This window comes from Coturnix japonica, chromosome 26 (assembly GCF_001577835.2).
Source record: "Coturnix japonica isolate 7356 chromosome 26, Coturnix japonica 2.1, whole genome shotgun sequence".
Classification (NCBI taxonomy): Eukaryota; Metazoa; Chordata; class Aves; order Galliformes; family Phasianidae; genus Coturnix; species Coturnix japonica.
The window spans coordinates 500,410-521,772 of NC_029541.1; the positions used below are offsets into that span (position 1 = coordinate 500,410).

Sequence of the window (21,363 nt, forward strand, 5' to 3'; positions counted from 1 at the left end):
TGTCCAATACTATGCATCACACTTCAGTGAATTTGGCCCTCAGAGGGATGCTGAGACGGCCCTTTGAGGGCTGGTGGCCCAAACACAGCCACCTTTCCACAGCCAGCCTGGCACTCATTTTTGAAGCAGAGCAAATGCCACCACAAACTATGCCCATACATAACCAGTTTACCTGGTCCTTCCTCATAGCTCCCACACAGTGTCACACAGTGCATCCTGTTGCCCTAAGAACTGTTTGTGCCACACTCTGGGCAGCTCCTGAGGTTTCTCTACTGCTTTATGTTTTCTGCAGCCATGTGTGAAAAAAGGAATATGTTGAGAAAATGCCAACACGGCTGGCAATGTTACACACACTTTGCATGGTGATGTTCTGGGATCTGCAGCCTGTAATTCAGCACAGTGGGAAAGCTGCCTGGGATTCTGCAGCATGCCTTTCTAGGAAAACGTCATGGGTTTATACTAGTTCAGAAGGACATTAGAAAGTTGCCGTCTGCACAAAACAGCTGCATTTGTTGCAACTAGGTCAGGTGAAAACATCAAACTGCCTCCAAACACACTACTGCAGGCAGGCCTTTCAACTCTGACTTTAGAGGTACAGGTGGAGTCCTTGGCCATAAAGTACGTGCTCTGTCACTGCACAGCCTGTGTCCAGGGATTTGTGCTTGGTGAATCACAGCAGCATTGTGTATGCATGCAGGAGCTGAGGCACTGTACAGCTCTAGAGGAAAACGACCAGGTTTGTCTGAACTTCCTCCCAGTGAAGTATTTGTTTTGAAACAAGAATACTCATAATTTGAAAACTAACACGCTGATGTCCGAGCTGTCCCCCAGTGTTCCACTCTGCAGTCTTGTGGTAGGAAGGAAAGACACTGAGCTCTGCTCAACAAGCTAACAAAAAATTCAAGTCTTTGGTTTGTAGTGGAACCTGTCCAGGTACAAATGCCATTTCACCTTAAATCAAGGCTGCCATTGTAGAGTCAACAGAATCTGGAAATGAGGGCTATGCTTTTCATGGGTTTTGTATTACACTGTTTTGAACAGACTGAGAGGAGCTTGGCATGAAGCCACTGTCCAAAACAATGTAGGGAAGCATATGTGGTTTGAAAATTACTCAATACCATTTGAGCTTTCAGTTTTTCCTATCTTTCAGTCCAAATGGTACGAGGGCTCCAGCACTGTTTCCTCTGCAGTAACTTGGCACAGTTCACCAAAATCCGTTACCATTGTAGATCACACATGCAGAACAGCAGATTCCCTTGGGAAACTCCTTGGAAGCAGAAAGTTAAATTAGAAAGAAAAAAAAAAAATATGGATGAAAGGAACTCACTGGAACACATTGCAGATAGTCTAATATTAATATTCCCATTAGACATTGTATCATTGCTGAAGTTTAGCAGCCATGAGCAGCAGATTTCAGAGGAACCATCTTGCTTTTATTCCACACCAAGAAACCATATGATGCCCAGCAGCAAAAGTTAAAGCTGTTCATATAGGAAGGAATTTAGCCCAGAACATAGGATCTGTATATAAAAGATCCATCATTTACATCCCAGTTTTGCATTAAAATGGGGTCTGATTGGTATACAAACAAATGTTGTCCACTCATCTAAAATTAATTTTACCTGTGACTCTCTACAATGGGCACTCTGTGCCATGGAACAACTAAGGACATGGCAGAGTTCTGTGACATACATTGCTGGTATAGTTAAACATTGCTGCTGTTAGTACAACCCTAGCTCAGACTGATGCAGAAAATATGAGTAAGCTGAATTTTTATTCCCAAGTGTTACCGGTATCTTATTCTACAACTTTTTCTGTCTCTTCAGAACAAAATAAATACCTTCCTCCATTCTTTACCATTTCAGTAAGAGACTACAAAGAAAATGTAAATAACATTTCTGTTTACTGGGATTTCATTCTGGTAAAATAAACAGACAAAATATTCATCTTCTGTTAGTGCTGACAATATCAACTTGAGCAATTTGTTGAACAGCAATAAGAAAATGCTTTTCTTTGAAGCTCACATCACTCTACATGCTCTGAAGACAATGAATCTGCCTGCATGTAATCTGGTCAGATACGGCAAATGAGTTTTACTTACTACCAATCAATGAGTACATAAAAGGTGCTCAGCTGCAGCATTTCAACTAACCTCTAAAGAATTTCAGAAAAGGAGCACAAATCATTTGCTAGAATTCACCAAAACTAGAATTAATTTGTGCATTGCTGAGAGTATCCTATTGACTTGAAAATAATTATCTAGATGCTCCTTTTTGATAAGGACCACAAAATTACTGTAGGCGTCAGTCAAGCTGTTTATTTTAAAAACAGAAATAAAAAAATAAAAAATAAAAAGAACATCAAATATGGATAAGAATGACCACAACTGTTGCTTAACTGTACCTTTCTTCCTTCTACCGAAATCCCAATTCCCCAATAGTTGTAACTCAGATGTTGCTGTTATACTTCCATTCCTTGTCCCATGCGGGGTCCTGGAAATTCAATTGAAGGGACAGGGTTTCAAACTGCAGGAGAGAGCTTGACTCTGCTGCATTCTGGGCTGAGCGTGAACTATCTGATATTGGCTCTTCATGCTGGAGTTTGCCATTAGGCTTCCTTGCAGAGAAAAAGCCTTTCTTCTTCTCCATAAGCAAATTTATTTCCTGAAATGTACACAAACATTACTGTAGGCCAGTCTGCTAAGCCAGTCGTTCCCATGCCAAGGCAATATCACATGAGCAGCCAGAGGGGCATGCTGGCATGGGAGCACAGGGCAGGTCAGATACTCAGCAGCCAAGGAAATGAGCTGGCAGGGCTGACATCACCCCACTGCTGCGGGTCCCTTCTGAACACGCAGCCCAGCCTGGTTTCAATGCACTCTCCTGGAGAACCACTGTCACCTCCAGCATGGAAGCAGCTCAGAGTCTGCTCTCCACATGCACTAAAGGGAAGGTGGTGAATATGAACTGTCACCTTCATTCTGTAAAGGCCTTTCAATAGGAGAGAGTATCAGGAAGGTCAATATCCTTGTGTTAGACTATTCTGTACAGTGCTAAGGTAAGAGAGGTAAACAAAGCAGAACAAAAGAAACCTATTTCCTACAGGTTTGGATAGTTTTTGTTTTTTTTTTTTCCTTCATTCTGCTCTTGTTCAGCCCGGCAGCATGCAGAGGACAATTACCTAAGATTGGGCTCCTTCCCAAGGAGGGGCAAATAATGGAGTCTTCTATGCAAGAAGAGCTTTTCCTGGAACTTACAACTGCCTGCCCTGTTCAAACTCGGCAGAGACATCTAGTGAGCTTAAAAGTGATTGCAGAGATGATAGACGACGTGCACAAGCTTCAATCTGTTGGGAAATCAAATCAGTGCTGTCCTTCACTTCTGCAGCCTGCCCCAAGGGGGCTGGTGCCGTAACCTCTGGAAATAAAAAGCTTGGAACTTCGGCTCTGCCCTGGCAGAGTCCCTGCCCTATGGGGAAATGGAAACTGTCTAAAATGCAACAGCAATTCCCTACTGCAAGACTTAAGGTGGATTCCTTTACAGTCTGCACGCAAAGTTGTCTTTCCCCAGGCAGGGACAACAGAACTCTGTCCACTGCAAACAGCCAAACAACTGGAAAATTCAGAAGAACATCTGCTTTGCCTTATTTCCTCAAGCACAAGACCTTTAAGTTACTGACAGAATAATTTAACAACAGGAATGCTTACATGTAAGCTAAATACTCTACCGTCTCATCTTCAGCTTGTAGCTTTTCAGTATGCTCTTCTGCAGTAAGTTCTATCTCATCTGGCTTCTGATGCTTCGCCAAAGCAGCCAGCAGAGCATCGTGAAGAGTCAGAAAGAACATTTCTTTGGTGACACAGCTGTCGAAGAACTCGTTCTTCTCAAAGGTTGCTATCACAGAGGCTATAAAATATGGGAGAAAATAAACAAAGCAGCAAAGGTCATACCAAGCAGTACGGCTATAACATTTCACTGCAGTTTAAGACTTATCCCCAAAGATAAGTCAATATTAATAAGCAAATCCTATACTCACAGTGGCAGCCAGCTATAAGGACTGTAATGCCGACATTTAAAAACATATAGAAGATCTGTGGAAAGAATTTCATATCAGCATTAGAACAATTTCGCTTTATACAAGTGCACTAGAAGTTAAAAAATAAATGGGAAAAAAACTCCTTTGTATGATTTATCTCCAAAGAAAGTCCTTATTCCAGAGTCTCAAACCAAGGTTCTTAGTTCAGAACAAAATAGCCAAACTATCAAAATCTTCATGAATGCTGAGAGTGTTGTCTCTTCACTTAACCAAAAGGTTCTGCTCATAGGTACAGGCTAACTCCAAACACTTCTATGTATAAATTCTTTTAAGCAGTAGAATTCATTATTTCAGAGAATCACAGAACTTCAGAATATGAAGCTGGAAGGAATCTGGAAAGACTTTTATTTCCTTTTCCAATGGGGAAGTTGTTTAATAGATGGTAAATAAATCATTAAGGAGATCAGCTCAGTCCACATAATTCCCAACAGGTTGTAGGTTAAACAGAAATGTTTGAAGATGAGCTACAGACTCAGTTGAGTAAGAATCCATCTGTACCTGTCTGAGAAGCACAGCTACATGAAATTTATTTTTGCTACATATATATCTCTATTGGTTAGGATCCCTGCTTGATGACTCAAAACCTCAAGACATACATCAAAGAAAAGGATATTTAAGCATTCAACAATACAAATAAAATAATTCTAAGAGAAGACAGGAGGCAATTCTAAAACTGACACTTGTAAAAAAAGAGGATTTTTTTTAAGTGTCCAGCTAGAAGAAAAAATAAACAGCCAAAACTGAAAGAGCAAATAAAAACTTTTTATAAATATGGCTTTAGTTTACATTATTTTAGGACTGGAGATAATGAATGACAGGTTTTACTTTTTCCTTTGTGTTGATAACAAGGCTTTTGCTTTTGCAAAAGTGGCCTTATGGGAAGCTGTTAATTTCTGAAAACAGTGCACTTGTATGGGTCAACTGGAACATATCCAGATGGCCACGTAGCAGGGCACCATGGGCTAACAAGAAACATATGACATGGGGTAAACTTCAGGTTTCACATTTACACACAGTTAGGTTGCTTACCTGTCGTAGCAAGTCTGAACCTTGCAAATCCACAAACTGGACCATGCTGAAGTCCAAAATAATGGTGTGAACTGGGCCTGGCAAAAGCACTGGCTGTTCTTCCCCATCTAACTGTGCTGAGGTATTACCTTCTGCAGAGCCTGGTGAAACACCAGCTTGTTGCCCTTCATCCTCATTCTTTTCAGGCTGAAGTTGTGTGGTAATGCCTGAAGATGCAGACTGTGCATTAGCTGCTCCCAGCAAGAGCATCCCACCGCTCTCACTGACTTTGTACTTTGACCAGCGCACCACATTAACTGAAGATGACGTGGAAGTACTGTCTGCATGCCATGACTTCACAAGTTTCTCCGTATATGGTATCTAATATGGAAAATGGAGAGGAGTACATCAGTGGTTAGAAGTAGTAGGCCAAGGGGATGGATTATTTTTTTTTTTCCATAAATAAGCTCCGTACATTGCATGACATCTCTCACGGGAAAAACACATCAGAAGTAACAGTAAATACAGCAGAAAGCCACAAGCCTGCAAAGTAGTAAGTGACTTAGGCAAACTTTGGGTATGGTTAGCAGATTGCCTTGAGCTGCCAATTGATACCAGTGGCACCTCACTTCCACACTGGGGTTATGTTGAATATTTCTACTGGTTAATTCACCCAATACAGTTAGCTCCTATTGCTCTATAAAGCCTGCATGAAGAAAAACAATGTCTCTATTTGCTAACTTCAATCAGTACATATATATATATACATGTTATATATAAACATTTACAGCTTTATAAGTTCTAGCAAGTTAAGTACACTGTGCATAGTAACAGAAAAATAGGCACCTCAAACAGACAGATTAGATAAATATACTTTTAAAGCTGACCTGAGGTGGTGGTAAAGGTGGATCACAGACACAAGAACATTCAAAATCTTTGCTTTCCACTGAAGTGTCAGACACTGCTGAAATTAGGGCGTTCACTTCATTTGGACTTAGAGGCACTGTTTTCATGCCCATCTGAAAGACAAAAACAGTTTTAATACAGGGATAATGCTAGCTTTTAGAAACTTTATCTAGCTGAAAACTGAATTTACCTTGTGCAACAAGTAACTTTTGAAGTTACTCATATTTGCAAAAGAAATGGAAGAACAGCACTGAAAGATTTTGATGCCATCAATCTCCATTGCCTTCAAAACAAAAGTTGGATCTGTGAGAGCTGTACTTTGTAGGAGCAATTTTTCCTCACCTAACCCTCTATGCAATAGACTGCAAGGTGATATTGTAAGGACAAAGTAACATTGCTGCCCACACTGCATGCTGGTAGAAGCTCTGGCAGCATGGACCCAATAATGCACTAATCTAGAAAAGCAAATCAGTTCTTCCTATTTGAAAGAACTCCAACTGATCTATCACTGATGACAGTTGACTTATATTATACTTAATATAAATATTAATAATATTCTTAACATACTTAATATATTATACTTAATATAAAACCAGCCAAATCATATATATAGCTTTAAATTATATATAATGCTCTTTGCAGAATATATACATTTATATCACCCTTGTATTTCTAACGTTGTCCTCATTTGTCTTCTACCAATCCATCAGCATAGCATTGGGAGTGAACCCAGGTGGCAAAGACAAAGCTCCTTACTATTGTATTACCCAGTTTTGTATGGTTCTATCTTATCAACAGCGTGTCACAGAGGCCTGCACCCTACTTTATATCACATCACTGTAAGAATCAGCACGTCACCCTGGCAGAGGTACTAAACATTTGTTGTGTGGACATAACCAGACTGAGAAGAGCAGGTAAAACACCAAACAGCTCTGGAAATGTCAGCAATGTGGCTTCCACCACAGGGACAGAACTGAATGATACAGGGAGCTCCACGAGGCCCACACAGAGTGAATGGGGTATCTGAATCACTACACAGTACAGATATTTAAGCATTCTTCAGTTTGAAAGTTTTGAACCAACTGAACTGAGTCTGAATGGTCATTCGCAGGCACTAAAGGGAAGAAGCTTGATTACAGAGAGAGATGGAACATTTGTTTTTTGTTTCCTCTTACGGCTCTGCAGGCGGATAAACCTCTATAAATATTCGTGTTTGGAATCTGCCCCAGCTCCACCATCTTCATTCTGAAACAAGATGTTTATTCGATTTTCACATAAGGCAGAGGAAAAAAAACTTACATTCCCAAAAGCTTTATCTCCATTTCTAAACAAGTTACTGGTTTGGGATAATAACAGATTTCTGAAGGACCTGATCAAAGTGTTTACAAGTATGAAATTACTTTCACATTGTTGCATATACAGCTATCTCTAAAACATCAACTCTAATAAGAGTATTTTGCTGTAGGAGTTACAAGTACCTGTGTGACCTGATGCTGATTATGAAGAATGCAATTGCCAGGGCGATCAGTAAACCAACATCAAGACCAAGACGAAGCACTGCAGCAAAAGTTCCAATCCAAATAGCCTTTGATCAAGAGACAGAGAGAAAAAAAGACAGAAAATGACCTCCAACTCAGCCCCAGTATTTGCAAATTGAAGAGATTAAAAAAAAAATAAAAATAGAACTAGAAATGGTAACAGTTGGAAAGCTTATCTGGCAGCTTTCAGGCACCCAGTCCTAAAAACAGTCAAAACGAAAGATCACAGGAAAGAAGAGCAAGACCTCAAAACACATAACTCAGCTGCAGTTATTAACAAGATGGACTTCCCACTTTCCTTTGCCCTGCATTTGCAGACATAGTGGCTGTATAGTGGCTATACACACACCTCCACAACTCTGGCCTGCCCTAAAAGAACAAGGAAAGTATATCTCCCTTTAAAGCACATTCCAGTTACTGTTTTTTTATGCCACTTACTAAATGATACTTATCCTTCCTCCACAGGGTAGGAATGTCCAGAAATTTTTCAAGAAAAGGTAGCATGTTAAATACTACAACAGCAGCCAGCACACTCTGTGCAAATAAGACCAAAAAAAAAGCATGTTATTTATTGCATCTGAGATTTACTGCACCCACAACATGATAAGGAGCAGATATCCAAGACAAAGTGCTTAAAATTTAGATCATGTTTCTGTATTTTTTATAAGTAGGTATAACAGTTCGCAGACCTGCAAACCAACATATCTTATTTGATTTCACAATTCCTTCTGCCAATGCAACTGGACTTCCTCTTGAAATGCTACTGTGTGGTTTCCATTATGGAGCTCTTCAGTGAATCTCTGCCTCCTGCAGCACTACGAGAAATGACAACACTATCTACAGAACTGAGCTGCTGTATCAAAGAATGGTTTCAATCAGCACGGGCAGTTCATTGCCAGATTTGGGAAGCTGCTTGACACCATTTGTTGAAACAGCCTATCTTAGCAACAAAAAAGAAGACCGAAGGGAAGTAGATGGTTAAATTCTGTTTTGTCAGCTAGTTTTGGGAAAGTAATTAATTCTACTAACTTAAGAAGAAGCCGGGAAAATATCAGGAAGTAATGCTAGAAGTTCCCCGTGAAAATTTACAGGGGAAAAAAAAAGTCTAGATAAAATTTTAAGAGCGAAGTGAAATACTGAGTATTAAGAGGAACCTGCAGCAACACAATGCTTACAGTTTGGGAGTGCTTACGATATTAAAATAAACCTCAAAGACCAAGCTAGAATCAGAGATGCTAAACCTAAATTTCAATTTTGAATATTTTATTCACCCCCTCACACTAAAGATTTCGAAACATCCATCCCATAATTACTCACACAGATGCAAGACAGGAACTTACAAATGTGTCATATAGTTGTGTAAAACCTTAAAAATGGGAGACCAAAAGTGAAATACAACATTCAAATCACAGATCATGGCAGTAAAATGTCATTTAAGTTCTAGCCAAGGAATTTTAGTTTGTGCTGAACAGTCAGGGATGGGAGAGAGATGCAGTATTAATTTCCTAATACTTGAACATGCTGAAATTTAGGAGAGTTTCAAGTCATTGTTCTGGTTTAGACTATCCCTTTAAACAATGAAATGCAGAGAAAAATACAACCCCAGCTATTGGGGTAATCTTCATATTATATTTTAAAAGTAAGTAGCTGCTACCATAACAATTACATGTTCACTTACATTAGGTATCACCTGGAAAAAGCGTCCCAGTTTCAATGCAATCACCAGCATTATAGATGCTCCTATCAGTGCTGCTATCTGGACAGAGATACTTTATCTTAGAGAGGCCCTCCAGAACCAATTCCTTGTCTTTTCTAAGCAAACAGGTATATTCCTTGTAACATCATCTAATAGAAGAAGTAACTGGGAGACAAAGTCCACAAGTGTGTTGTAATGGGCAATTTGAATTCTAGAATGCTCTTGTCAAAAAACTTCTGTAGAGACAAATTTGGCCTAAATTGGATCCTTATGCACAATAACACAGCATTTTGATAATTTAATTTGAAAAAGAAGATGACACTCTCGCAAGTCAGACATAGGAATGCCTTCCAAAATCCAGAAACTCTTTAACTCCAATGTAATGTTAGAAAGCAGCATTCCTTTATTCCTCATGATTCATACTGGGCAACTTGACAAACAAGTGCGCTCTCTCAGAGTTCAGGTTCTACATTTAAACAGTTAAGACATGCACATGCAGTACACTGGTATACATATTCATTCTTTCCCAAGAACTTATTAACATATGCTAATATCCCTTTGGGCATGCTCAGTTCTACCATCTGCTTGATCACTGAGACCTTTGACTCATTGTCAGCTGCTTTTTCCATTGCTTATTGGGCCACAGTAAGCCACTCTTAAAACAATCCATGTGGAATCAGAGGAAAATGTCCCTGCACCTCCTGGATGCAAAAAATAAAAGTATTCTATTCTGTGCCCAGGGCAAAATTATTGAAGAAAACAAGACTGTTCTTTAGAACAGTTGAACTGTCACTTATGGATTCCTCTTGATTGACTAATATTTTGATTCTTAAACTAATGTACTTATAGGTTATTTTGTTTAGCAATATAGATATCAGGCACAAATGTTCTATTAAATCTAATTACTTCTACAATGCAGTGAAGCATGTACAAATTCTCAAATAAGAAGCATTTTAAAACCTTCCTAAAAATAAATAATTTAGGAAAGAAAAAAAAAAAAGAAAAAAAAAAAAAAGATTAAGGTCACAATGTCCAGTACTAAAAAGCGCAAAACAATTTTCAATTCTGAGCAAATTCCCTAAAATACAGCTTATAATTGTATGGACGCATCTTATTCTCTCTACAGAATTTTGGCTTCCTTAAATGCACATCATGACCTACAAATATGCTACAACTACAGCATATAACATAAACAGAGAGAGCACACAAAGCCACATTGTGGGGGAATATAACCTTACTTCTTACAAACGGCTTGGATGAAATGGCAGCCTATACTCAGTCTGGAGTAATTTTAGCCCAGCTCACCTGGGTTCTTCCACCCGTCTTCTCTTGAATGACAGTTCCAGAAACAGCACAGCTGACAGCAAAGCTTCTGAAAAATGCACTGCAAATATTGCAAAGCCCCACAGCTATTAGTTCCTGTATAAAAGAAACAGGAGGAAGTAGAGATAACCCAAAGTTAATGACTTACCTAAATAGAAATGGCTTAAAAAGAAGTACATCTGCTCACATTCTCAAAAGACACAGTTTTCACAGTTGAGGATCTCACTGACCCAAAAGCCAAGTTCACGTTTACAAAGTTTACAAAGTAAACAAAGCTTCCAAGCAAATGCACAGTAAGTCTCAGTACACATTATAGTAGAACTGGGACAAAAGCTCAATGGAAAAGACATCCTCTTCACACTTACCCTCAAAGGCTACGGGAAGTCAGGGCAACTTTCTGACTGGATTAATTCCTTTTTAATGAAGATTCAAAGCCATCACAAGCTAAACAGGGTACTGCAAACCAGTTGGTGCTTACTCAATCTAGTACACTGGAAACTTAACAGCTTTAGCTTAAAAGGCTCTCAGAGCAATCAGTCTAGGCTCAGACCTTATTCGCTGAGTTGACAGACACATATAGAGAAGAACTACAGCTACTCTGGCCATTTACAATTACAGCTATTATATCCTATTATATCAGTGTGCTTTTGTAAGTCTCACAGATTCAGAACAGCAGTGGCCCTCAGTAATCAGTAGCAGTAGTGTGTAGGAGGCAGCAGGGAGACCATCCCAACCCCTGGAGCTACACTAAGGCCTCTTGTCAGCATGGTTATGGGGCATATTTTGGCCTTCACAGTTGCTACAAAACAATCAGCTGACATCATTCATTTTATCCTTGCATTTCTATCTCGACAGGGTAACTAGTTCATTACTAATGTGAATTCAGCTTGCCTAAGAAGTATGTGTAGCTTTGTTCTCACCTGACAGCTGGAAATGCTGTAGTTATGAAGCAAAGCATACTTCTCTCCAATAAAAACAAGAAGGAAACAGCTTACAACAGCAAGGGAGAAAGCATGCAAGATAATCTTGCTCATGTTTGATAAATCTGGCAACGCAGGAGGTAGATACCTACAAGGTCAGAGAACAGAAAAGTTTAAACTTGCTCTGGGCTCTGTGCAGTTGATACCACACCCAGGACCAACATCAGAGGCATCACCTGCCACCCCACAGGAGATGCCCTGAATGTGTAAGAGTTTGCTTCTACCTCACAAAAAATACAAATTCCTTCCTCTGTGTCCTAACGAAACCTGAACCTAATGAAGAAAACCACAGTAAAATTCTGCATGTGCTCTGAAATGAGAACTTGTAGCTCTCTTGAAATGTTATTCCTATAACTGTGCTTTCCCAGTAGAAATCAGCCTATGGCAGATTTAAAGAACAGACTGAAATATCTCTTTCACGTCTCAAAAGTGTAACCTCATTAACAGCATAGATAACTAACCTCTGAGGAATCATACTGACCACAGTACTACTAGATTCAGCATGAAGATGAGTACAATTAGCAGTAATGGTGGCTGTGATGATCTGGGAAAGAAAACAGGAATAGCACAGATTATACAGCATTTGCATCTGGAATTGCACACAATGAATCTAAGGACAGTTCTGATGCATGAGTATTTGAAGGACTTAAACACAGATTTTATTCAGTGTATAAACATTGCAGCATTCTGTATTTTTGAGGGTTTTTACAAGTATATTACACAGATAATTCCTAGCCCTTTGCTAATGTCTACAGTGTAGTAACACCTGATAAATTCTATGCAAAATGTGGATTTTTTTTTTCTTATTCCAATTTTCTTATTAGCTGTCTGTATTACTGTGCTCTGCCAAAGGTTTTGTCCCACAGGCCGCTGTTAGACAAGTGGCAAATGGCTTCAACTCCAGTGTCAGCAAGGTGGGACTCCAGCCTATTCCTTAGAAAAAGAAGCTATCATCTTTTAGACTCCTAGATTGGCTGCAGAAGTCAAAATTTACATTTCAATAGAAAAAAGTTTTGATTTAAAACAAACAAAAAAAAGTCAGAAAACCTGCTGCCAGAAAAGCAGCAGGAGAAAACAACAGCAACAAATATTACTGAATTTACAGCAAGACCTGCCTTTGAATGTAACAATACTGAATATCTCCTTCCAACAATTCCAGGCCAAAAATAAATATAATTGAATCAGAACTCCAAACATTCAAGTCCACAGTTCTACCACCATCTTAATAAAGATTGAAAAAAAAAAGTCAATCTGGAACGTGGTGGTTTCACCTCTACACACTGCTATTCATTCATGTAGCAGCTCACTGTGATTTGTGCCCATGGCTTTTTATAGGCAGAGATACCTTATTTTCACAGTAGCAGGGGAAAAACTTAGGAAGTCTGCTGGTGAAAGACACCTCAAAACAGAGTGACAAAGGCCGCTTATAGTACTCAGAGACAGAACACCACCTCAGACAGGTAATTCCTGAACCTGTCAGGAATTTCTTGTTCACCTGAACCTGAATTTCTTAGTTCAATGATCACCAATAGCATTGAGAACACTTACCAAGAGAAGTTCCATGGGAAATGCAACAGGACTTCGTAGATACGTTATCCTGATAGTTTTACTGATATTTAGTATGCCCACGCTAAGCAAAAATAGCAGTATGCTGGTGGCATTAGACTTTGGGAGAGCCAGGAAAAAATAGAATATATTCTGAAAAGGAATTATCATAGAGAGGATCAAAGGCAGATACTGCAAGTATTTTTACATTCTTGACACCTGCTGCCCTGACGGTTGAACTTATCCTTTACTGTTATGGCAGTATCTTCAGTGGGAAGAAAGATGCTAAGAGCAAAGCAGTATTTTAAATGGTCTGTTGAGAAACACTGCCACAAGTAACTCAGATCTAGCACAATCACTCTTCTCTATAGCACCTTTCTCTCTAATTGTCTATCTTTTCATAAGAAAACTAGGAAGACTTATTTTTAACTTATCTTTATGTAGGAGTCTGCTGCATATTTGTCAGATACATCAAAGATACCGTGTGCCCAACAGTTTACCCACAATGATCCATAGAGGAAAAATGTACCTCTTTCTCTAACCTTTGTGCCATGCTGAAAATGACAGAGCTACATAAAGTAATTAAAAATACTCCCTTTTCCTCTTGCATGTCACACAAAAATCTCTGCTCGTCATTCAAGGCACCAGAGAGGCAAAGTAAACCACAGCTGAGACTTGCAGAAATACCCCTTAGCAGCTGACATTGAAATTATGTTCAATTTTTGTTACTGTTCTTTTGTTTATCCCACGAGAAGTATGCATTTATTTTTATTTTATTTTAACTAATAATGAATTTACTCACACAGAAAATGTCTCGAGAGCCCTTATGGAAGTCAAGCACAACGTCAAAGATAAAAGTGAACTGTGATACAATGACAAGCAATGCTGCTGCAGAGAGGTAAGCATCAATGAGAGCCTTTGGCAAGTATGCTGTTACAGACTTCAGGCAGAAGCAGCCTAGCAGCAACTGTATGGAACAAATAAGAAGTGAGGTGTGATGTAATTGTCTATGCCTAACCTGCCTTTCTTGTTTCCATATTTGAAGAGCATGACTTTTCACTGCCACACTTGACGGATAGTTATTTGAACAAGCTATATTCATTATGCACAATTAAATAGGATGCTGCCAAACTAAAATAGGAGCACTTCACATCAAGTGTGTGCAGTTACGCAGGACTACTTAAGAGTCTACACACTGGAGAATTGGTTAGTATAAAAGACAAAAGTAATTTACTTTATGCACTGCTATATTCATCATGAACACATCAATCTAACCTACACCATGTTTTTCAGACATCATGGGAGGAAGAGGCAGACCTTCACATTCTATTTTGTACAACATATGTATTCAAATTTGCTGAGCTTAGAACTTGTAAGAAATGAGACTGCTTGCATGTTCTCACATTTGTACAAAGATACACATAAGGATACATAAGTAAGGATTTAACACAGATTCATCTTTTACCTGAATTATGCCAGTCATAAATGTTATTGATGCAGCGAGTGTCAAGGTCTCCATGTAACCTTTCAAAAGTGTAGGGTCTGAAAAATTGACCAGTGAACTGTTAAAGGAGGTTTGGTTGAGAGCAAGGGACGTGAGAATATTTTTCACCACCAGATTTAGGATGCTGAATGAGCCTGAAAGCAATAGAACAGAGTGGAAAGAATGTAAGCACATGAGGTGTTGCAACAAGGATTTATCTTAAAACTACACATCCGTCTCTATGCCCTACCATCAATCCTGCAGTATGAGACGATTTATTTTCATTTAGATATATAATCTATTTTTACTGTTTCTGAATAAGCATCAAAAGCTTCTAAAGTTCCATCTGAAAATTTCAGACTCCTACAATTTTACAAGCAGTCTTTGTTTGGTCAGAGGCTCAAAAGAGAAAAAAGATTTTAATGTAAAGCACAGAAATGAATGGGCTGCAGTGAACTGCCAGAAAGTCCATGAAATAAGGTTTATCTGAGAAAGAACTACCAAGTTATCTGAGAGGCCAGAGCTACATAGATCCACTTGTATGAAGATGATAAGGGCCTTCTCACATAATAATCTAGTTTCTGAACAAATTAAGAACATAAAGCCATCAACAGCTCAGTCATGGCAAGGAACTGCATGACGCCTGGGGAAAACCAGAAGCTAAATCTTGATTCATGGTCACAGTCTGAGGGCAAGTAAGAAGCAGCTTGCTCTGGCCCCTTATGCAGAAGATGCTTCTGTGATGTGCCAGCTGCCCACTTTGCACTGCTGTCTGTGACAAAGGAGCTGTGGCAGCCCGTACCTTCAGGGGCAGAGGTGGAACAACGAATTTTGAATCTGGAAGTCTGGATTCTCCCCTAAATAACACTTGCACCTGAAATGCTTTTCGAAGCAGCACTGAACACAATCTCTAACTCCTGTAGAAACATTTAGCAATACAGAATAAACCTTGTTGGCACTCAGTCGAGTTAGAGAGATCTCTTAGTTTCTTGTAGCATTAGAATCGTTCTCCTTTCTTGTGTTCAACATACACCTTATATACTGCTCACTTCAAACAAGAAAACCCCATTCCTTTAACAGTTCTACTGATCAGTTAACTGGTCCTATCTTCTCCTAAACAAGTGATAAAGTAAGAAAGGCTTCTTAAAAGTAACAGAATTAACAATGCATATCAAAACAACCTCCTGTCTACCCTTGGATGCAAACAGACACTGCTTGCTCTTTGTCTCACACTCCAGTCTTCCAGGATTTCACAGTAACAGGGTCTATCAAAGAGTCTGATAAACTCTTTGGTGACTCACTCACAGTTACATCTTCCCCCACAAAACCTTACCAATTGAGATGTGATGTGAACTTCCAAATACAACATACAGCATTGAGCAGCAGAATGCAGAAAGGAAGCCATTGATTGCTGGCAGAGGTAACCCGGACAGCCAAATTCCTAACAGCCCTAGAAAGCAAAAAACTGACAGATTTTGCAAGGTGCATTTTAAAGATCGCTATTTTTTTTTTGCAACACAGGAGAACGCTGCTGTTAGTCTATATTTATATGCTTATATTACTTTATGAAACTTTATGAAAAAAGGCAGTGTCTTGTCCTCAAAATTACACCATATAACATTTGATTATAGAATATGTTTTCTTGCAAGTATGGAAATTAATAAGTTAATGATTTAAGGAACTTTAACTCACAAGTTCCCGCATAATCCAATGACACCTGAAGGAACAGGATAACACACACATTATGAAAAGGATGATGTACAAAAGGAAGCAGGAATGTTTTTTCTTTTCTCTCCTCCTACCTTGAGGAACCTGAACCAACCCAACATTTAGGCCTGCATGGAGGTCCTTCAAGATCCATTCTCTGAACTGATAGGAAAAAAGCCAATTCAGGACAGGGAACCTCTTGTATATGATCTTTTTGAAACTTTCCCAGGAGAACCTGAAAAGAATCAGATAAGAGCTATACGCAAAGTCTTCCATGACCACCACGTCTGCAGCCCTTTTGCATGACCTCATACTCTGCAGGAATAGAAGCCACACTGCTACTCTCAGATCTCTGCAAGCACCATATACTCTGAACCCACATTGCCTTCTGCAGATCCAGCTGGTGCATAACATGAGTCCCATACAGGCAGCCCTGTGCCTTTGCATTCCTTTCAGATGAATAGCAAATACTTTGTGTGCCATTCATATGATACCCCGTCAGCAGCAGAGCACAGAGCACTGAATGCATCAATTACTTGACCTCATTAACACACTGCAGAAAATCGGGAGACAGTATTTTGATACCTCCTATCCTAATCTAGAAGAAAAACATACAGGTGCTACATCTGGAGGGTAAAAAATAAAATAAAAACAAGCCTATTCCATCTCCAAAAAAGCAAAATGTTTCCTGTATTACACTTAACATGGAAGTGCAAGCAGGACCTGACCTACATGATTTTTCTGCCTATATGTCTTTGAATCAGTATTTCCAGCAGGTAAACTCTGAGCGGCCCTAAAGCCCTGTGCTCCCCTTTCCCTGTTTTAATCCCCTGACCATAGTGGTGATCTTCTTACAACCCAAACATACGCAGTGCAGCACCTGCCAGATTCTTCTGGCAACCCTAAACAGTGGCTGAGGAGCCCCGATTAGCATTACAGAGACCAGTCCCTTTCCATCATTTTATTGACAATCAAACCCCCCCAAAGGTCCATCCCATTGGCTGCTAGACAGGCAGGATCTGCTCCAGGGTGGTTTTGGAGGATGGGGGGATCCTGTCAGGGAATTTGACCTCAATTCAATGATGAGATCTCTGTGCTGCTCGGGGCTTTTAGGGTATGGGAGCCCCTCACCAGGGATGCGCTGTTTGACACTGGGTTTCAGAACGTGCCAGGATGACCAGTGGATACAAAATAGAGAACAGAGAAAATACATGAGATAGGGAAGTGGAAAAGAAATAGAGAAAGGAGTATGAGGAAACAAGAAAGATACAAGTCTAAAATGGGAATTAAGGGAGGGCATATTTTCTGATTAAGCAGCAAGTGTAGTGATAAAGATTCCAATAATATTAGCCATGACTTTAAAGCAGAATTCTCCCTTTTTTAAAGCAGAATTCTCCCTTTGACCTCTGCATAAGACCTATTTTATTGCACAGGGAATCTGTGAGTGGCAGTCTTAATTCTAGATCACATATCATCATTATGCACAATTCAAGCCTTTCTGTTAAGTAATTTTGTTCCTCTGACTCCAATCTCCTTTTAGCACTAGAAAGAAAAATACCTACTGCACAGTCCAAAGGATCTCACAATTGCAGAAATTAATCAACAATGAGTCTTCAAGGTGAAATGAAAAACTATAAAGCACAGTAGTAACTCAAACTCTAGCTCCACTTGCCTTCCCTTATTACCAGGAAATTCCTTTACAACAGTGCCAGTAAAACAGGATCCATGATTTTAGGCTGCAGTCACACTCACTGCTGAGCTGGTGTAAGAACTAGTTAGACAAAAGAGGGAGGTCTGGCTCTCCTGAGTTGCTTTTCCTCCTGTGTCCTGTCCCATCTGGCAGCTGCAAGCTGTTAGATTAGTTCACCACGCCTTGGGAACCTCACCCATAGCTAGACTCGAGTCTCAAGGCATGTCACTGCCCCAAAATAACAGTTTGAGTTTCAGTATACATTCAGAATACATGCTGAAACAAAGCTTAGAGAAATGATGAATCAGAGATATTTTTTTTTTTACTTTCTTAAGAGGACTCTGTAGTGTAGACACAGCTATAACCACTGACAGCCCACTCCACATCCAAAGAGATTCTTTCAGAAAACCAAAAGCATTCATGGTCAAATAAAACTAAAAGGAAAGCTGATGAAAGGGCTTCCTAGTTTTGATTATATTTGCCTTGCTGAAAGAACACCAGGAATTCTCCTAAGTTGTCAACAAAGACTGCCTTCTACTGAGCCTGCAGGGCTCCTCTGGCAGAAGATACGCTTCTGTCCCGAGGATAATGCCCAAAAGAGAATTTTGGGAATTTTGGCAGATGGAAAAATCAGGCTGTGGAAACATTAACACTGTATAGGCAGTAACATTTGCATCACCCATTCTCTTCAAAGAATTCAGAAACATAGCTCCAAAATAATCCACAAGCAGTTCAGCCAATCTTAGTCATACCATTATGCAACTTTCCACGTCCCCAGCTGAGAAGGAACAGAAAACTGCTCTTGAAATTTGAGAAACAAAACTATCAAAAGGCAGAATTCAGAAAAAATGCAAGTGAAAGCTTGTGTCCGACAGCTGGGCTGAGGGAAGCACTGGAGGGGACTGCAAATATTAACAGCTTCTCCTTACAATGTATATATCCCTCACGCTATCATAGACCTGAAGTGAACACTCCTACAGATTGCTAAACTAGGGGGGAGTGGAGTGCTGTTCTTGCACACTTCACCATTTCTCCAATGGGCTGTTCTGCTTCAGTTATCAATCAACAAAATTCAGCATGTTAATTACAAGCTGCAGGAAGACATTAGCATCTTCCCACATTTGGGCTTGAAGAGCCTCCTCAGTTTTTTTTTTACACCTGTCAAACTCCTAGCACATAACTCACCTGCAACGTAGCTGTGTCTTCTTTTCAGGGATTTGTGGCTCTCCACCATTGGTAGAAAGTAGGTCTCTTTCCAAGAGTTCCTGTAAGTGCCCTTCAGTTTGCACTCTTCTTTGGACTCTGTAAACTGCTGGTTGCTTCCTGGTACTAGCTGTATCATTTTCCAGTTCCATATTTTCTTTTTGATGAGGAATATCAAATACTGGAGACAACAATTAAACCTCTCATTCTTGGCAGTGAGACTGGAAGAAATAGACAAGGTGTCTGAAATACCTATTAAAACCAAAACCAATAAAAAGCACATGACATCTGTCCATCCCAACATAACTCCTGTGAAGCCAACAGCTACAGCAAGGACAAGGCTCTGAAGACTAACATCCTTGGAAGATCTGCTGCTGTTAGGATCAAGCCAACTGGCTGCCAGAACACTGCATCCTTCTGAAATTTGCCTTGATTCTATCTTGTAGGAAAGATCGAAAGATCAGACTGGATCCCCTCCATCATGGGATCCCCAAAGCATGTCTGTGTTAAAGGAAGAAAATACAGCATCCCTCCATAAACCTATCACAGCTGAGAAACAGTTTGAACTCTCCTTGTTTCCAGTGCTGGAAGAAAAAAGGCTTAGATTGAATCGTACAGCTAAACTAGAGGCCATACAATGCCAGTTTGCAGTACAAAATTGCTATCTGACACCATTCAGGTTTTTAAATGCCCCAAACCTTTATTTCACATTCCTTAGCATTTTAACATCAGGAAGATCTGAATTCAGTCACTACTGCTCAGATTAGGTAAGATGTAAGTTCCCAAAGTGAATATTGAGTAAGAAGTCCAGTGAAAGAGCAGATCTAATCCAAAGTTCTCATACTGACAGCTGAGGTAGAAAGAAAACTCAAATCCAGAGTTACCAACTGAAAGTACAGAGACAGCATAGGAAAAAGGCCATGCCATGCAGAAAGGCAGTTTTTAGCTATTGACAGAGGGAAAAAAAGGAAAATGAGAAGCATGAAAAGGCAGTAAGTGAGCAGAAAGTCATCAAAACGCAGTATAAGTAACAAAACCTGGAGGGAAATAAATAAATATGTTTCCTGAATGGTTGGGATCCCTTTGTACAAGTCTGGCGTTTCACATCACTGAGATACACCACTTCTAATAGAGGAGCCTGGCAGCCTCCAGGCACAGCCACCAGCACACACAGCCCAGTCATTCTAACAGCAGCAGGCAGCCCGCAGGCACGTTCGATTCCTAGTGAATGGTTTGTTCCTCTTTTTAAAAAGGAGATACACAAAGGCCTTCCAGAGTTTAAGAGACGTTTTGTTCATGAGCTCTGCACACCCAGTACAAGCTGCTGTTTGAGCAAAATCACCTTTTTTCAAGTGAAGGTAACACAACAAAAAAAGTTAAAAAGAAACTTGAGTTCCAGCTGTACCAGCTCAGCTCCCCAAGCTCTGTGAGACCCCCAGAGGGAACGGGGCTTGGCCTTACTGAGGGCTGTGGCAGTTCAGCCCAGGCCTGCTGCCTTAGGTCATCGTTCTCATCAATGTGCATATTTTGCTTAAAGTACAGCGTCAAGGTGACAAGACAAAGCCTCGCGAAAACGGCACACGGACTGTGGCGCCGTGACATCTCCCTGCGTGAGCACAACCCCCTCACACACCGCACTCGTGGAACACTTGAACGCAGCGAGCCCGCCTCTCGCCTCGGCCCGTTCTCGCGAGAGCCCCTCCGCGCCGCTCCGCATTGCCTCCATATTGGGGCATCTCTGCCCACGGCGCCTCAACTCTCGCGAGAACGTCTGGACTGAACCCTAGGGCCGCAGTGGGGAGCGGGGAGGCGGAGCGGCCGGGTCGGCCCAGCCCGAGCTGCTCCGCTGGGGGCGGGACGGGGCCGGGGCCTCGTCTTTGCCGTCCTACCTGCGGCCGAGTGCCTCCCCCCGGCCTTCCCTATCGGCCGATCCCTCCCTCACCTGACAGGGCAACCCACCCCTCGCCGTGCGGAGGGAGAGAGAAAGGGAGAGCTGTGTGTGCGGGGAGGGGGAGGCGGCGGCTGAGAGGAGGGGACCGGGGAAGGAGCAACCGCCCCGCGCGAGGGCTGGGCCCGGGCAACGTGAGGCGGGGGGGCGCGGGGCGGCGGCCAACGGTCGGTGTGAGGAGAGGGCGGTGTGAAGGGGCGGCGTGGGAGGAGCGAGGCGGGGAGAAGGGAGGAAGGAAGAA

General features: G+C 40.8%; 1 protein-coding gene across 12 annotated transcripts; it reads right to left on the reverse strand.

The window, feature by feature from the left end:
• Positions 1-350: 350 nt before the first annotated feature.
• SLC26A8 (solute carrier family 26 member 8) lies at positions 351-21,311 on the reverse strand. 12 transcript variants are annotated; one of them, XM_032449294.1, is made up of 21 exons: positions 20,808-21,310; positions 19,157-19,395; positions 16,377-16,516; positions 15,908-16,024; positions 14,557-14,729; positions 13,894-14,058; positions 13,095-13,244; positions 12,008-12,090; positions 11,487-11,634; positions 10,549-10,662; positions 9,226-9,303; positions 7,986-8,081; positions 7,488-7,594; positions 7,185-7,254; positions 6,200-6,292; positions 5,991-6,122; positions 5,125-5,484; positions 4,036-4,090; positions 3,727-3,905; positions 2,404-2,663; positions 351-1,267 (listed from the first exon to the last, which is right to left on the reverse strand). In XM_032449294.1, exons 2-20 carry the CDS (start codon positions 19,324-19,326, stop codon positions 2,448-2,450), a joined length of 2,646 nt encoding a protein of 881 aa, XP_032305185.1. In that variant the 5' UTR covers positions 19,327-19,395; positions 20,808-21,310; the 3' UTR covers positions 351-1,267; positions 2,404-2,447. The 12 variants fall into 12 exon arrangements, with proteins under 12 accessions (XP_032305185.1, XP_032305191.1, XP_032305183.1 ...); XM_032449300.1 differs by lacking the exon at positions 351-1,267 and having other exon boundaries at positions 1,885-2,663; positions 3,707-3,905; positions 20,808-21,311; XM_032449292.1 differs by lacking the exon at positions 351-1,267 and having other exon boundaries at positions 1,885-2,663; positions 21,117-21,310.
• Between the last annotated feature and the right edge of the window lie 52 nt (positions 21,312-21,363).